This window comes from Megascapheus bottae, chromosome 16 (genome assembly GCF_031878675.1).
Source record: "Megascapheus bottae isolate mThoBot1 chromosome 16, mThoBot2.hap1, whole genome shotgun sequence".
In the NCBI taxonomy this organism is placed as follows: Eukaryota; Metazoa; Chordata; class Mammalia; order Rodentia; family Geomyidae; genus Megascapheus; species Megascapheus bottae.
The window spans coordinates 42831330-42849371 of record NC_143524.1 but is presented as its reverse complement, the minus strand read 5'-3'; the positions used below and the strand labels follow the sequence as shown (position 1 = coordinate 42849371).

The 18042-nt window shown below is 40.1% G+C and overlaps 1 protein-coding gene across 3 annotated transcripts in view; it reads right to left on the bottom strand.

Annotated features, from left to right (window-relative positions):
- Nup98 (nucleoporin 98 and 96 precursor) overlaps positions 1-18042 on the bottom strand; it is a 96482-nt gene that overhangs the window by 44164 nt on the left and 34276 nt on the right. For all 3 annotated transcript variants that reach the window (XM_090348306.1, XM_090348308.1, XM_090348307.1), the window contains exons 12-16: positions 17252-17392; positions 6038-6171; positions 4915-5102; positions 4257-4373; positions 1731-2026 (exon numbers count right to left, since the gene is read on the bottom strand). In XM_090348306.1, the coding sequence (XP_090204432.1) occupies positions 1731-2026; positions 4257-4373; positions 4915-5102; positions 6038-6171; positions 17252-17392 (876 nt within the window). The remainder of the gene's footprint in view (positions 1-1730; positions 2027-4256; positions 4374-4914; positions 5103-6037; positions 6172-17251; positions 17393-18042) is intronic.

The following is an 18042-nucleotide window of genomic DNA, read 5'->3' as shown; positions in this document are numbered from 1 at the left end:
AAAAATACTCAAGTGTTACAGCACTTGTCTTAGACTTTGAGACCCTTAAGCAGTAGTAGTGAAGAGAAGAGAAAGAAATAACATGTAGTTGAGTGTAGTTTAATGTGCTTGGGTGTGGTTAAACACATCTGTATTCCTAGCGTTGGGGAAGCTTAGCTTGGACAGACCCCATCTAAAACAAACAAGAAAGAATCTTTGCAGTATAAATACATTTATACTAAGTTAAGGATTGACAAAGAAATCAATGAAATGAGCCAAGCTGGGTGCAAGCTGAATGCGGTGGCTCATGCCTGTAATTAAGGAGGCTGAGATCTCAGGATCGAGGTTCAAAGACAGCCCAGGCATTAAAGACCTTGAGATTCTTATCTCCAATTAACCACCAGAAAAGCAGAAGTGGCACTAGAGTTCCAGGGGTAGGGCGGTACCCTTGAGCTGAAGAGCTCAGGGACAGGGCCCCTGCCCATAGTCCAAGCTCCAAGAAGGGGTGGGGGGCGATCTATGAGATGGAAAGAGGTTTTTGACTTAGAGGTACCAGGCATGATAATATATGTGTCCACATTAACAAAAATGAACCAATTAAATTTGATGCAATTCCTATTAATTTTTACCTCAGTTTAAAAAAAAAAAAGAGGGCTAGGAATGTGGCTTCATGGTAGAGTGCTTGTCCCTACCATGGTTTGATTCCCCTGGGTTTGATTCTTCAGTACCACATAAACAGATAAATTTGGCAGTGTAGCTATGGCTCAAGTGGTAGAATAATACCTTTGGGCAAAAAAAGCTCAAGGTCAGTGCCCAGGCCCTTGAATTCAAGCCCCAAGACTGGCAAAAGAAAGAAAAGGAAGGGAGGAGGGAGGGAGGGAGGGAGAGAAGAAAAGAAAGGGAGCTGAATGCGGGTGGTTTGTGTCTATAATCTTAACTAAAGAGGCTGAGATCTGAGAATTATGGTTCAAAGCCAGCTAGCTGGAGCAGGAAAGTCCGTAAGACTTGCACCTCCAACTAACCATAACAAAACTGAAAGTGGAGCTGTGGCTCAAAAGTGTCAGAGCAACTAGCCTTGAGCAAAAAAAGCTCAGGGACAATGCCCAGGTCAAGTTCAACCCCAATGACCAAATGGCTTTTACCTAAACCAAAATGAAATGCTGTAAAAATATAGAAAAAAAATTCAAAAGATCAAGATACCCCAAACTTCTAGCTTATGTGTATATGAGAGGATGCACAGAACTAAGGTGATTAAAATAATTACAGCAAGAGTTACTATTTCAATGTATTTGGCATTCTTGCCAAATACTTTAACTATAGAGAAGATAATCTGTATTTGAATTTAGAATGTAATATGCAATCTATTTTAATTTATAAAGTTAGGAATAGTTCCTTTGGCTATAAAATGAGCTAGTGACTCCAAGATAATTAAAAACAGCATTGTGTGTGTGTGTGTGTGCGCGCGCGCACGCGCATGCATATATTTGCATGCGCATGCATGCATACACTCCAATACTGAGGGCTTTAAATCCTAGTCTTTACACTCTCATTTGGGTTTTGTCCTCAACTCTACTATTTAAGCCACACTTCAGCTTCTGGCTTTTTATTGGTTAACCAGAAACAGGAATCTCACAGATTTGTCAGATCCCAGATCTTGAGATCTCAATCACAAGTAACTAGGATGAGAAGCACAAGCCACTGGTTCCCAGCTAAAGACATAATTTTAAACTGTTCCAAAGATGTGCTCTGACCTGCTGGATGCATATGGTAAGAATTATTTTCGATTTCCTCTCGGTCATCTTGCAGTGACTCATCATGGAAGGAGGTTTCTTCACTACTTCCTTCTAACCCGTTTCGCAAAGCAACATGCATGTTTAGTGCAACAATGGTATCATCCACATTGTTGCTGTTGTGTTTATTTCCAACACTCTCTGGAGTTTGAGGAATTGGTTTGGCAATCGGGTTAGTGTAAAAGTGGGATACAAGAGAATCGTCATCTCCATCCTGCTGATGATTTTCATCAACCGGTTTGCTCAGGAAACTAAATCTGAAAAGCGAGAAGAAAAAAAGCCCACTGTAATAACAATGACAACTGTTATCTTTGTTCTGTGTAAATTTCACATATTAAAAATTAATACATACTAATCCTGGGGAACAGGTCATAATTATCTCTATTTTTCTAAGAAAGAAAATAAGGCACAGAAAAATAAAATCTTAACATTGAAAAGCTATAATTAAGTTTCATCAGGCATTTCCACACGAATTCCAGTATTCCCTGCAGCATGTAAAAGGTGTTCATCCCTTCACCCTATTCCTTCAAAGCATTTGCTGTCTGTTTCTTGATGACTACATTCTCACTGGGGTGAGGCAGAAATAAACTGTGTCTAAGGAAGCAAATTTCTTTTAAAAAAAAATCTCTTTTATGTACTAGTACTGGGCTTAAACTTAGGGCTCTGTGCTCTTGTTTAGCTCTTTCACGCAAGGTTAGCACTCTACCCATTGACCCAGAGACACACTTTAGACTTCTTGGTGGGTAATTAGATATGAGTATCATGGTCTTTCCTGCTCCAGCTGGAGTTCAACTATGATCCTCAGATCTCAGTCTCTTCAGTAGCTAAGACTACAGGCATGAGCCATTGCCTAGCTGGATGAAGAAATTATAGAGGATTACACACATACACACACACACACACACACACACACGTATATGTTACAACCCTGTCTAAAACAATACAGATACATACTAAATAATCCTGCAGAACGGAACCATAATTCCAGTAACTTTTAAAGTTCAAAGCTCTTAGGAGGCTGGTTCAAGGTGGTAGAGTGCATGCTTAGCAAGAAGAAAGCCTGGAGTTTAAGCCTTAGGTATGGTTTCCACAAAAGGTACACAAAAGGTAAAAATACACACTGACAGCTAGAAGCCACTAAGCAGTAATACTTCTATGCAACAGTCACTAATATTCAAAAACTTTCATAAAATTCTAGGTTCAGCCGGGTGCAGTGGGCTCATGCCGCAGGAGGCTGAGATCTGAGGATCACGGTTCAATCAAAGCCAGCTCGGGGAACTAATGTCTGTGAGACTCCAATTAACCACTAGAAAACCGGAAGTGGCACTACTACTCAAGTAGTAGGGCACTTGCCTTGACCTGAAGAGCTCAGGGACAGCACCTAGGACCAGAGTTCAAGCCCCATGACCCACCCCCACCCCTGGAAAAAAAGAGGGGCTGGGCTCTCATATGTGGAAGCTAAATCTAAAATATAATGGGACATGATAAATTATACAGGACCCTAGCTATTCACACACAAGGAGGATACTCTTAGGAGAGAAACTGAAAGGTACAAAGCCTACGTGCTTCTGATCATACAAAATAATTATTGAAATGAACTCCAGGAAATAGAAACATGAACAAAATCTTTGTTGGTATATTCATTTTCTATTCTTCTGATCATCTGTTCCTTTATATGTCTTTGGGGAGGGTAAAGATGGCATAGAAATGGAGTGACAAGGGGTGTGAACAAATGTAGCGGGCCGGGAGTTTGGCCTAGTGGTTAAAGTGCTTGCCTAGCAAGCACAAAGACCCAGGTTCAATTCCTTGGTACCACATATATAGAAAAAAGCCAGAAGTGGTGCGGTGGTTCAAGTGGTAGAGCTTGAGAAAAATCCAAGGACAGTGCTCAGGCCCTGAGCTTAAGCCCAGGACTGGCAAAAAATAATAAAATAAAATAAAAATAAAAATTAAAAAAAAAATTTTAAAAAAAGAACAAATGTAGCGATGTATTCACTAAATACTATGTTGAAAATGAACACACAACTTGTGGGTGGAGTAGGAGGGGAGCATGGCTCAAGTGGTAGAGTAATTGCTTATCAAGTGTGAGACACTAAGTTCAAACCCAAACTCTAGTATTGCCAAAAAGCAGGAAAAAAATTGTCTGATTTTGTTAAGCAGGTCTTTTTTGGCGTGTGTGCATGCATGTGGGGTGGTGGAGGTAGGAGAGGGCGCAGTCCTGGGGCTTCAACTCAGGCCTGGGCACTCTCCATAAGCTTCTTTTGCTCAAGGCTAGCATTCTATGAGAACCACAGGGCCACTTGGAGCCTATTTGTTTATGTGGTACTATGGAACAAACTCAGGGCTTCATGCATTCTAGGCAAGCACGCTGCCACTAAGCCACATTCTCAGCAATTAAGCAGGATCTTTGGTGGTATCTTGTCAAGTTCAGCGTGCAGAATCTGGGTGTACTTTAGGGGGAAAGAATCAAAACATAATTCAATTTACCTTTCTCCATTTTCTGGATATTCAGATGGTGAAGCTAGATCTTCTGAATCACGATTAACAGGAGAAAAGAGATTACTGTTGTTAAGGTTCTTCAAAACTAATTTCTTAATGCTCTTCCTACAAAGAGAAAAAAGAAAAATTCTTCAAATGATCTGGTTTTAGATAATCATTTTTTAAAATATTATGATTATTTCAGGGAAGAACTAAATTATTTTTAATCTCCATGATCTCTTGTATAAATTAAAATAAACTGAAGTTGTACACAAGTGGCATACACCTATAATTCCACCTAGAATTTCAGCTCTAAGAGGTTTGAAGCAAGTTGGAGTATATCTGAGAGACTGTTATCCCTAACTAGCTTAAAGCCAGGAATGGAGGTGTGGGGTTCAAGTGGTAAAGCAGCTGCAGTAGTGAGTGTGTGAAGTCTTAGATCCAAGCCAAAGTACAAGTACACAGACTCAAAACTGAGATGGTCTAACAGCCTATAATTAAAGCACTTACTTCAGTGACTGATGCACCAAGGTCTGAGGTTCAAGGCTAACCTGGGCTATACAAAGAGACTCTCAACTTCACTCTCTGAAAAAGTGGACTGTATTCTATATGTAGCATATTTAAATCATGTATCAATATTTAATTTATATAAATAACATAAACTCACTTGGGCATGAATGCACCATTTGCTAGCGATGGTTCATCATCATCCAACCCATCGAAGAGATGGGATTTGGATGTGCCTGTTGTTTGTAGAGCCTTTGGTCGGACTCGGGTAGCCGGACGAGGTGTCAGTTTATAATGAGTAGGAGTGGTAAGAGCCTTCTGGGCTGCTGGATTTGTTGGTTTTAATCTCTGAAAAACAAAAAACAGAGCATGAAGAAAAATTTAAGCCAGAAGAATGATGACTAAACTAAGGCATCAAGGAAATTAAGATGATAGCTCTAACAATGTTTCTAGAGCATTTTTCAAGATGATCACACTGATTTTCTTGAACAGTATATTATATATTCACTTTAAATAATGATGAGTAGCATATAAAGCCCATCACAATTTATTCTTATTTTGTCAGTACAGACTGTTCACTTACCATGAACTTTCTCAGATATATTTCGTGATCATTTACAATTTGATTCCTTTGCCTAGTGTATTTTGCCCTGAATATTATGTATTGAAGTTACATGATATATCTTCTGATGTCCAAATCACTCAAATGCTCTAATATATATATATATATATATATCTCTTTTTTTTTTTTTTTTTTTTTTTTGGTGGGTCATGAAACTTGAATGGGGCCTGGGTGCTGTCACTGAACTCTTTAACTAAGACTACTACACTACCCTTGAGCCAAGCCCCACTTCCCATTTTCTTGAGGGTTTTCTAGAGGTTAATTGGAGATAAGAGTCTCAGGTCCTTTTGTGCCTGGGCTGGCTTTGAACCTTGATCCTCAGATCTCAGCCTCCTGAGTAGCTATAGGATTACAGGCATGAGCCACTGTGCCCAGAATTCTTTTTTTTTTTTGTGCCAGTTCTGGGGCTTCAGCTCAGAGCCTGAGCATAGTCCTTGGACTTTTTCATGGTTAAGAGCCCTACCACCTGAGCCAGAACACTTCCAGCTTTTTTCTAAGTATATGTAATGGAAGAATCAAACTTGGGTCTTTATGTATGCTAGGCGAGCCCTCTACCATTAGTCCAAACTCCTGGCCTAACTATGGAATATCTATGGCAATGACGAATAAGTCAGTTTTCTTTTAGACTCCTCTAAAGTGAAGATAGAAAAAATGAATTTACCTCTTCTTTCTTCTTGGGGTCTGACATGGGATTCCGGAAGAGAGGAGAGTCTCCAAAAGGTGAGTATGTTAGACTGTTGAGGTGCTGCTGAAGAACAGCCTGCTGGGCTGCAGAAGCATTTGGATCTGTCAAGGCTTTCAGAGAGAGAAGAAGGGAGGAGAGGAAAAACAAGGGTAGAGGAGAAGAGAGAAAAGAGAAGACAAAGGGAGGAAGGAGAGATGAAGAGAGGAGAGAGAGAGAGAAAGGGTGATGGAAAGGGGAAGAAAATGTTAGTCAAAGTATTTAATATATTATTAGAGAATTTAGCTATCTTTGGGGGATAAATCTTAGAAACAGTGTTAGATTGTCTCAATGGCATTACTGGAAAAAAATGAGAAGCAAACTGAAAAAAAAAAAGATCATTAACTAAGGAAAAACACCATCCTTCTACAAATGTACTTTGTTACCTAACTTATGTAACTATAACCCTTTGGTACATCATCTTTATAATAACCAAAAAATGTTAAGTGTAAAACTATCATGAACTAAATGAAACCAATCAAAGACATAAAGAGCCATTTCATAAGAAATTATAAAACAAGGCACTCTATATTGTCACTGTAATCCAATAAGTATAAATTACAATAGTTCAGAATGGCCTCATACATACCTTATTATCACTAACATAATATATAGTTAAATCTGGCAGCTGCCAGTGGCTCAGATCTGTAATCCTAGTTACTTAGGAGGCTGACAGCCAATCTGGGCAGAAAAGTCCCCTGCAAAACTCATCTCCAATTAACCACTCAAAACCGGAAGTGGTTCTGTAGTCCAAAGTGACAGAGCATTAGTCGAGCAAAACAGCTCACAGACAGTACCCAGGCCCTGAGTTCAAGCCCCATAACCGACAACAACATCAAAAAGTACTATTTACCTGATATACATAACTCTTAAACCCTCTGTAAATTGCCTTTATAACAATAAAAAAAATTTAAAAGAAAAGGAAAATCAGAAAAGGTATATATATTTATTTTTTGGGGGGGGGGCACTCCTGAAGCTTGAACTCAGGGCCTGAAAACTGTCCTTGGGCTTTCCTCAAGTCTAGCAGTCTACCACTTGGGCATTAGCATCACTTTTGCCTTTTTCTGTGTATGTGATACTGAAGAATTGAACCCAGGGCTTCATGCATGTGAGGCAAGCACTTTACTACTAGGCCATGCTACCAGTCCCAAAGCACATTTTTTTTAATGACTTTTTTTAAAATATATTTTTTATTGTAATTAATAGAAGGGTTACATGATATTTGCCAGATAAATGGTGCATTAATTCCCACACATTGATACCCTTTCACATGTCATGGTCCCCATTTCCCTTCCCCCCTCCCCCACCCCTCATCTTGTTTTCCCCCGTTCCCTATCCAATTTCAGATAACCAAATTCAAATATATCCAATATATCAAGTAACAAAGTGAGATAGTGTAACAATATGAGATAACCAAGGGACTGTAAAAGTGATGAGAGATTTAATGACTTTTCACTCAGTAATTTCAATCATGGATATTTAACTCAAGTACTAAATTAGATTGTAAATTACAAACCCAGCATTTGGGATTCTGAGGTAGGGGGATCTTAAGTTCTAAGACAACCTGAAATACTTAGCTCCTGACATAAAAGTAAAGCAGGTGGGGATGAGAAGGAAAAACTGGGAGAGAGTGAGAGAAGGGGGTGACACTGTCCAAAAAGAAATATACTCTTTACCTGACTTATGTAACTGTAACCCCTCTGTATATCACCCTTTATAATTTTTTTTAAAAATGCCAGGTGCAGTGGCTCTTGTATGTAATTCTAGCTACTCAGGAGGCTGAGATCTGAGGATCACGGCTCAAAGCCAGCACAGGCAGAGTTCAAACCCCATGACTGGCAAAAAAAAAAAGTCAAGGGGAGAATTGAGGAGCAAAACAAAAGAAAAACGGAGGAGCGAACATGGCACAGAGACAATAGGGACCCAGTCTAGCTCTCTCCCACAAAAAGGGAGAATCAGGGAATCCCACCAGCCAACTATTTTAAGAAACCCACAACTACAAATTCAAGAAGCAATGGAGAAGGACACAAACGGGCAAGAAATCCAGATAAAGCTTATATCCAACTTTCTCAAAGAATTTGAAACACGAGGACCCCTCCCCTTGAAAGCGGAGGCGGAGGGTGCTGGCCCTGGAAGCCCAGAACTCCTGCAACTCCAACAAGCAGTGGGATCCAGACGCAGGAACCCACATAGACCGGGTGCAGACAGCACAGATGGCAGCAGAGACCAGAGGGGAGGTGAACAATCCTCCAACACCACAGAGCAGCTCACAGCCAAATCTGAGGTGTAAGTAGTCCAACAGGTTCCCCCAAACCCATCAGGAAAGCAGAGCTGGTGGCGAGCTACAGAACTTAATCCAGACCCCTCCACCCCACCCAAAAAAACTGGCAAGTGCAGGGGGACACGGAATTCAGAATCCTGCCCCTTCCCCAAAAGCCCCCTCCCCCAGGCCATTGACTGGGCGGGCGCTAAGACACAGCACCCCACCAAAGTGGGTGGAGGTGTCCCTGCTCCCACCTGCCCAACAGGCTCCTCTCCCAGGCCACTGAAACTGGAGACTGGGGGCTCTGAGACTCTGCCCTCCAAAAGTGGGTGGGGGTATGCATGAGTCTGCCAGCCAGCCTCTGACTGACCCAAACATAAGTGGGGCCCTTCCTGCTGGGAGCCTCTAGTAAGACAGCACCAATGGGCCCCCCACCGAGTCACAGAATAGCAGGGAACTGAAGGGCAGACCAGCAGGGGCTGATCTTACCCTCTGAGAACCAGAAAGGCGCGGTCCCTCCCTCAGAGCCCACATCCTCAGCTGGGCCCCGCCCCAGGGAACAGGGCAGAAACCAGTCAGGAAGGTTTAGCTGAGACCACTCAAAAACTCCCAAACCCCAGGCCCTCAGCTAGGACCCGCACCGGGAACAGGGTAGGCAAACTAGCCATCAGCAGAGCTAGCTGAGACCTAAGTGTGCAACTCCATCTTATGGCCCAATATGGGGCCACTGGTTGGGCTGACAGCTAGCCATGCAGCAGCAGTCAGCCTCTGGGAACTGGCCGAACACCTGCAAAAGCTGAAAACTCTGACCTAGTCAGTGACGGAAATAATTTGGCTGAGAACTACGGGTATACACAGATTCCCAGAACCACCAGTCCCAAACCAAGTAAAGACCGCCACCTACCAACCACAGAGCGAACCTACAACAGTCCTCGATGCCTTGGAAAGTACAAAGACGAATTATGACATATATAAATAATCAAAGTCCCATACAAAGCCCAAAAGGAAACAAGAGTGTAGGGACGAGAGAGATGTCACCATCCCACGAAATGACACCTGAAGAGACACGAAATATGACTCTATTCAAAGACATGAATAAAGATATCAAAGCAGAATTCCAAAAACAAAAGCAGGAAATTACCAAGGAGCTCCTCAAATTCAAAAGAGAAGTGGAAGAAAAGATTAATACCCTCTCAGCAGACATGATAAGCTCAGTGTCCACAATTCAAGCAAAAATGGATGCATTAAGCAGCAAATTGACTTGAGATGGAGAATAGGACACATCAGGAACGGAAGATAAAACACAAGAGCTGGAACAGAGAATCAACAGCCTGGAAAAATCAGTCAGAATTCACCAAGGAGAACTCCAGGACCTGGCAGATGCAGCCAAGAAATCTAATCTTCGTATAATAGGGATGAATGAAAGGGCAGAGTACCTTGATAAAGGAATGCAACCCTTATTCACCAAAATCATAGCTGAGAACTTCGCCAACCTCAAAAGAGAAAATACATTATTGATGGTTTCAGGACTCCAAACAGACAAGATCCTAGAAGGATGTGTCTAGAAGGAACTCATCTAGACACATCATAGTAAAAACACTAGACCAGAATACTAAGGAGCTGATCTTAAATGATGCAAAAACAAAGAAAGAGCTACACTACGATGGGAAAAAAATTAGAATAACTGCAGACCTCTCCACGCAAACCCTAAATGCAAGGAAAGCATGGAAAAACATTATTCATACCCTGAAGACCAGCAAACTGCCAACACAGACTGATTTATCAGGCAAAACTAGCATTTATGTTTGAGAGTGAAACAAGAATATTTCATTCCAAAGAGAAGCTATATGAATACATGCACACTAAACCAGCATTACAAAAAATATTAAATAAGCAAGAACAAATTGCAGAACAGCTAGAACCCCCATCAAGAAGCAATTACGAATAAATCATTAAACACAAAAAGGGAAAAAAAGAGAGAAATGATGACAAAGGACACTGACCACTTTTCCATAATTTCCCTAAATGTGAATGGGCTGAACAATCCAATCAAAAGACACAGAGCAGCAGACTGGATTAAGAAATAAGATCCATCGATATGTTGCCTCCAAGAGACCCACCTCACTGCCAAAGACAGAAACAAGCTCCAGATGAAAGGATGGAAGCGAATTTTCCACTCCAGTGCACCTTGCAAAAAAGCAGGAGTTGCAATCTCTTAATCTCCGACAAAATTAACTTCTCAGTAAAATCACTACATAAAGATAAAGGTGGCCACTACATATTAGTAAACAGTACAATCCATACCCACAATACTACAGTTATAAACATTCACTTCCCCAACATGGGAGCACTCAAATTCTTCAAACAAACTCTCTTAGAATTACTGAACAAGATAGACTGCAACACAATCATAGTGGGAGACTTCAACACGCCACTCTCATCAAATGACAGGTCAACTCAACAAAAGTTAAGCAAAAACACCATCGACTTAAACGACACCATAGACCAGCTGGGCTTAACAGATATACACAGAGTCCACCCAACGGTGAAACTTTATACATTTTTCTCAGCAGCACATGGAACACACTCCAAAACAGATCATAAGATACAAGAGGACTGATATAATCCCATGCATTCTATCAGATCACAGTGAAGTCAGACTAGTTCTGAATAATGCAGTAAAAGTCAAAAAACATTCAAACACTTGGAAGCTGAACAACACACTTCTGAATAACTCCTGGGTGACAGATCAGATCAAAGAAGAAATTCAAAACTTTCTTGAATGTAATGACAATCAAGAGACATCACAAAGGAACTTATGGGACACAGCAAAGGCAGTTCTAAGGAGCAAATTTATCGCAATAGGAGAGCATATTAAAAAGACAGAAGAAGAGCATGTAAATAACCTAAAAAAAAAAAAAACTGAAACACCCAGAGGAGCAAGAAAAAGTTAATTCTAAAACAACTAGAAGGACAGAAATAACAATAAGATCCACTATACATAAAATTAATAAAACAAAAAGTTGGTTCTTTGAAAGAGTCAACAAAATAGACAAACCCTTGGCAAGATTAATCAAAAAAAGGAGAGGGGAGACTCAAAAAAACAAGATTAGAGATCCCACAGCAACAATCACAACTGATATCCAAAAACTTCAGTCCATTATGAGTAAGTGCTACCAGGCTCTATATTCAAAGAAACAAGAAAATCTAGTAGAAATGGATGATTTCTTAAATAAATATAGGCTGCCCACATTGAACAATTATGAGGTACACAAATTGAACAATCCAATTTCATACAATGAAATCGTGGAAGCAATCAGGGAAATGCCAAACAAAAAGATCCCAGGTCCAGATGGTTTCACTGCAGAATTCTATAAGATGTTTAAAGATGAAGTAACAGCTATACTCTTGAAACTCTTCTGAGAAATAGAAGCAGAAGGAGCAATACCAAACTCATTTTATGAAGCTAATATTACTCTCATCCCCAAACCAGGGAAAGACCCAACAAAAAAAGAAAACTACAGACCTATCTCTCTAATGAACACAGTACAGACGCAAAACTCCTCAATAAAATACTAGCCAACAGAATACAGAAACAAATTTTAAAAAAATCATACACTATGATCAAGTAGGCTTCATCCAACAGATGGAAGGCTGGTTTAACATTTGCAAATCAATCAATGTAATACATTACATCAATAGAGCTAAGGATAAGAATCATATGGTAAATTTCTCTGGACACGGAGAAGGCATTTGTCAAAATCATTCAAGTTGAAAGCACTAGAAAAAATAGGAATAGGCCGGGAGTTTGGCCTAAGTGGTAGAGTGCTTGCCTAGCATGCACGAAGACCCAGGTTCAACTCCTCGGTACCATATACATAGAAAAAAGCCGGAAGTGGTGCTGAGGCTCAAGTGGTAGAGCTCTAGCCTTGAGAAAGTCCAAGGACAGTGCTCAGGCCCTGAGCTCAAGCCCAGGACTGGCAAAAAAAAAAAAAAAGAAAAAATAGGAATAAGAGGTACATTCCTTAAAATAATTAAAGCCATATATGAAAAACCTATAGCCAGTATTATACTAAATGGTGAAAGACTGGAACCATTTACAATAAAATCAGGAACTGGACAGGGATGCCCACTTTCTCCACTTCTCTTCAACATAGTGCTGGAACCCTTAGCCAGAGCAATAAGGCAAGAAAAGGACATCAAAGAGATCCACATAGGGAAAGAAGAAATTAAACTATCCCTATTCGCAGATGACATGATCCTCTACTTGAGTGACCCAATAAACTCCACTCCCCAACTTCTAGACTTAATAAACCACTTTAGCAAAGTGGCAGGATACAAAATTAACCTTCAAAAGTAAGTAGCCTTCTTGTACACCAACAATACACAAACAGAAGGCCAAATCAAGAAAATGATCCCATTTGCAATAGCCCCCAAAAGAATAAAATACTTAGGAATTAACCTAACCAAAGATGTAAAGGAATTATTTAATGAAAAATATAAAAGCCTAACAAAAGAAATTAAAGAGGACACTAGGAAATGGAAAGACATCCCATGCTCATGGATAGGGAGAACCAACATAGTGAAAATGGCTATACTGCCAAAATTGACGTACAAATTCAATTTAATCTCCATCAAAATCCCAAAGACATTCTTTACTGAAATAGAAGATACAATCCAAAGGTTCATATGGAACAAGAAAAGACCTAGAATAGCCAAAACAATTCTAGGCAAAAAGAGCCATAATAACAAAAACTGCCTGGTATTGGCACAAAAACAGACCAGAAGATCAGTGGAACAGAATAGAAGATCCAGAAATAGAACCACATACCTATAGTCAACCAGTATTTGACAAAGGAGCCAAAGATACAGTGGAACAAACACAGTCTATTCAATTATTGGTGCTGGCAAAACTGGGCAGCCACATGCAGAAAACTAAAAATTGACCCTAGCCTGTCTCCATGCACAAGCATTAACTCAAAGTGGATCAAAGACCTGAAGGTCAGACCGGAAACCGTGAAACTGCTACATGATAGAGTTGGAGAGACAATGGAACTCATGGGCACAGGCAAAGGATTCCTGAACAGAATCCCAGGGTCACAACACACTGGAGAGAGACTCGATAAATGGGACTACCTAAAAATAAAAAGTTTCTGCACAGATGAAAGCATAGCCACAAAAGTAGAGACAGCCAACCAACTGGGAAAAGATATTTACCAATAATACATCTGACAAAAGCTTAAGATCCAGTATCTACAGGGAACTCAAGAAACTAATCCTCCCCAAACCCAACAAACCATTTACTAAATGGACAGGGGAATTAAAGAGAGACTTAACAAAAGAAGAGATTAGGGCCAGGAGTTTGGCCTAGTGGTAGAGTGCTTGCCTAGCAGCATGCACCAAGACCCGGGTTCAACTCCTTGGTACCACATACATAGAAAAAAGCCAGAAGTGGTGCTGAGGCTCAAGTGGTAGAGTTGTAGTCTTGAGAAAGTCCAAGGACAGTGCTCAGACCCTGAGTTCATGGCCTAGGACTGGCCAAAAAAAAAAAAAAAGAAGAGATTAAAATGGCAGAAAAGCATATGAGGCAATGTTCATCATCTATGGTCATAAAGGAAATGCAAATAAAAACAACCCTAAGATACCACCTTACCCCAACAAGAATTGCCAAGATTTTGAACTCAGACAATGACAGATGTTGGCAGGGTTGTGGAGAAAAAGGAACCCTACTACACTGCTGGTGGGAATGTAAACTAGTTCAGCCAGTCTGGAAAGCAGTGTGGAGGTTCCTTAAAGAACTGAAAATTGACCTTCCTACGATCCCACCATACCACTTCTGGGCATCTATCCTAAACATCACAACCCAAGATATGATAAGGACACCTGCTCAGCTATGTTCATCTCTGCACTATTCACAATAGCCAGGTGATGGAAACAATCCAGATGCCCTACTGCAGATGAATGGATACAAAAAATGTGGTATATATACACAATAGAATTCTACATAGCCAACAGACAAGATAAAATAGTGGCATTCGCAGGGAAGTGGATGAATCTATAGTGAATCAAGTTGAGTGAGACAAGTCAAGACCAAAGGAACAAAAGGCACATGGTATCCTTAATATGTGGCTATTAAATCCAAAGAGTACAAGAGCGAGGACTCAATATTTGCATACCCAATGCTATGGACATGGTTATGGAACTATAAACATAACTATATGGACATAAAAACCTATGACTCATAAAATAAAGAACTATCAAGGAACACTCCAAACTGCTTATTGCATGTTTATGCAATGAGAATTTTTTTTTCAAGTTCTAGAAAGGAAGTTAGTATAATAGGTTTAAGTAAAAAGAAACAGAAAAGAGAAAAAAAATTCTCCTTCTCAAACTGAAATTGGAAATTGAAAGATCTAATAATAATGATTTAGAAACAACCCATAACTGTTATAAAAATCAAGACATAGTGGCTCTGGTGGCAAAATACTAGCCTTGTCCACAAACAGGCTCTGGTACCGTGTCCAGGTATGAAGGTCAAACCCCACAACCAACAAAACTTGTTCCCTTACATGGTAATTATAAATTATAATGACTACTTCTAATGGCAATAAACTATCTTTGATTTAATAAGTAAGAATTCCAAAATTAAAAAAAAAAAAAAGAAAAAGGTTTTGAGGGCTGTAGGAGTACTTTGGTGGGTAGGGTACATGCCTACTCAGTCTCGATTAACAGACCACTCCAGATGTCTTTGTCTTATTTAGGTCTTAGCACCAGGGCTTGAATTCAGGGCCTCACTCTGGTATTAACACTTAAATCTTTAACACTTACAGCTTTTTAGTGGTTAAAGACCAGAGTTTTGAGACTATTCTGCTCATGCTGGCTCCAACCCATCATCCTGTATCTCAGCCTCCTGAGTAGCTAGATTTATCAGCAAGACCACCTAGTGCCCATCTCAATTTGTGTGCTACAAATAATTAAAATGGTATGCTATAAACAATAAAAGTGGGTAAGGTATTGTTAATGTTCATTACTTACATTTAACATTGATTTAACATAAAAGGGAAAATAAGACTCCCCCAGTCCAATTTCCTCTATAAGTATAAAAACAAAATATAAAGAAGAATCAAGACTTTATTCGTGATCTACAACTGAACAAATTATAAGAAGGAAAAACAAAATTGTGTGTAGAATTCAAAATCTTTTTGCATTGCATGTGAAGTATAAAAATTTGAAGAACGAAATCAAAGACAATACCAGGAACTGGAAAGACCTACAGTGTTCATGAACAGGTATAATATTGTAAAAATGGCCAGACTGCCCAAAATGATGTACAAATGTAACACAATCTCCATCAAAATCCCAATGACATTCTCTCTCTCTCTTTTTTTTTTGATAAGTTGTGGGGCTTCAACTTGGGGCCTGGGCACTGTCCCTGAGCTCTTCAGCTCAAGGCTACCACCCTACCCCTTGAGCTGCAGGGCCACTTCCAGTTTTCTAGTGAATAATTGGAGATAAGACTCTCACAGACTTTAGTGTCCAGGCTGGCTTTGAACCTCAATCCTCAGATCTCAGCCTCCTGAGTAGCTAGGATTACAGGCGTGATCCACTGTGCCCAGCCCAATGACATTCTTTACTAAGATAAAACAATCCCAAAATTCGTATGTACAAGCTAAATAGCCAAAGCAATTCTAAGCAAAAAAAAAAAAAAATAACACTGGTGATATCAAAATCTAAGACTTCAAATTCTACCACAGAGCTATAAGAACAAAAATAGCGTGGTACTGACACAAGAAAGGCCGGAAGATCAATGGTACATACTAGAAGACCCAGATAAAACCATATACTTACAGTTATCTGATATCTGATAAGGGAGCCAATTATATATAATGTTTTGCAAGATAGCCTTTTCAGTAAGGAATATTAGGAAAACTGGGACATCCTTATGTGGAAAACAAAAAGTAGACCCCTGTTTACTACCACAAACTATGTGAACTTAAAATGGAACAAAGATCTCATCATTGGAAATAAAACTTTCAAATTACACCTGAGCGCTGGTTGCTTACACCTGTAATCCTAGCTACTCAGAAGGCTGAGATCTGAGGATCATGATTCAAAGCCATCCCAGGCTTTATAAAGCCCATGAGAATCTTATCTCCAATTAATCACTAGAAAACTGGAAGTGCCGCTATGGCTCAAGGGGTAAGACAGTACCTTTGAGGTGAAGGGCTCAAGGACAGCATCCAGGCCCACAGTTAAAATGCCACAACTGACAAAAAAAAAAGTCTCAGGGATAGAACAGATACAAGACTTGATAAGTGAGACTATATCAAAGTTTCTACACAGCTAAGGACATCATTACTAAACTAGAAAGACAGCACACTGAGAAAAGATCTTCAGCAGCAATACATCCAAGACCTAATATTCAAAATATACAAGCTCAAGAAATAACCCCTTCCAAATCTAATATATCAATCACTAAATGGACAAAGGTGTAAAGGAGAGACTTCTCAGAAGAGGAAAGAATGGTAAAAAGAAAACATATGCTGGGCACCAGTGGTTCATGCCTCTAATCCTAGCTACTCAACAGGCTGAGACCTGAGGATTGGTTCAGCCCATGAGACTCATCTCCAATTACACCAGAAAACCAGAATTGGCACTATAGCTCAAGTGCAGAATGCTTGCCTTCAGCTGAAGAAAAAGTTCAGGGACAATGCCTAGGCCCAGAGTTCAAGCCCCACAACAACCAAAAATAACAAGTGGCTTTATTGAGGGACTAGGCCTAGGATTGGGGTAATAGGGAAGGCCAGACTCCAAGACTGCCTTCAAGTCAGCAAGTGAAGTATGAGCAAGAGCCAAGTTGAGCAAAGCCTTCTAAAGTAACTGACACTTACCTACTGGAGCCTGGGGGGCACCAAAGCCCAAAGTGGCTGTTGTAGTGTTAAATCCAGGAGCACCAAAGGCTCCTGTACCAAGAGGCCCTCCAATCTTAGGCTGGTTGTTCCCAAACAATGATGCCTGTCCAGGACCAAGAGCTATGGAGACAAGAGGAAAGAATAAAGCACCACAGAAGATTCTTTGAATGTTGTGCCAAGTCAATTACTTAAAAATACAGTACATTTGGAAACTTTGTAATAACAAGTCATTTCAGCAAAACAGTTAATATGGTACAAATGGAAACTTCATGATAGGCAGTGGGATTGATAATTACATACATCCTAGGCAAAAATCTGTGTAATCTGTTTCCTCAACCAGAACATGAGATAGTAATATGTAACAGATATTTATCCTAAGACTAAAATAAACATATGCATAGCTTTTAGAAGATAACTTGTGTATAAGATGCTATAAAAGATGGCACTGGGGATCAAGTGGTAGAGGGCTAGCCTTGAGCTAAAGAGCTCAGGGACAGTGCCTAGGCCCAGGGTTCAAGCCCAAGACTGAAAAAAAAAAATTAAATTAAAAGATAAAGGCAGGGGCGGAGTTTGGCTGAGTGGTAGACTGCTCGCCTAGCAGGCACAAAGACCTGAGTCTAATTCCTCTGTACCACATACATAGAAAAGGCCAGAAGTAGTGCTGTGGCTCAAATGGCAGAGCTCTAGCCTTGAGAAATCCCAAAGACAATACTCAGGCCCTGAGTTTAAGCTCCAGGACTGACAAAATAAATTTGGACCAGAGTTTGGCC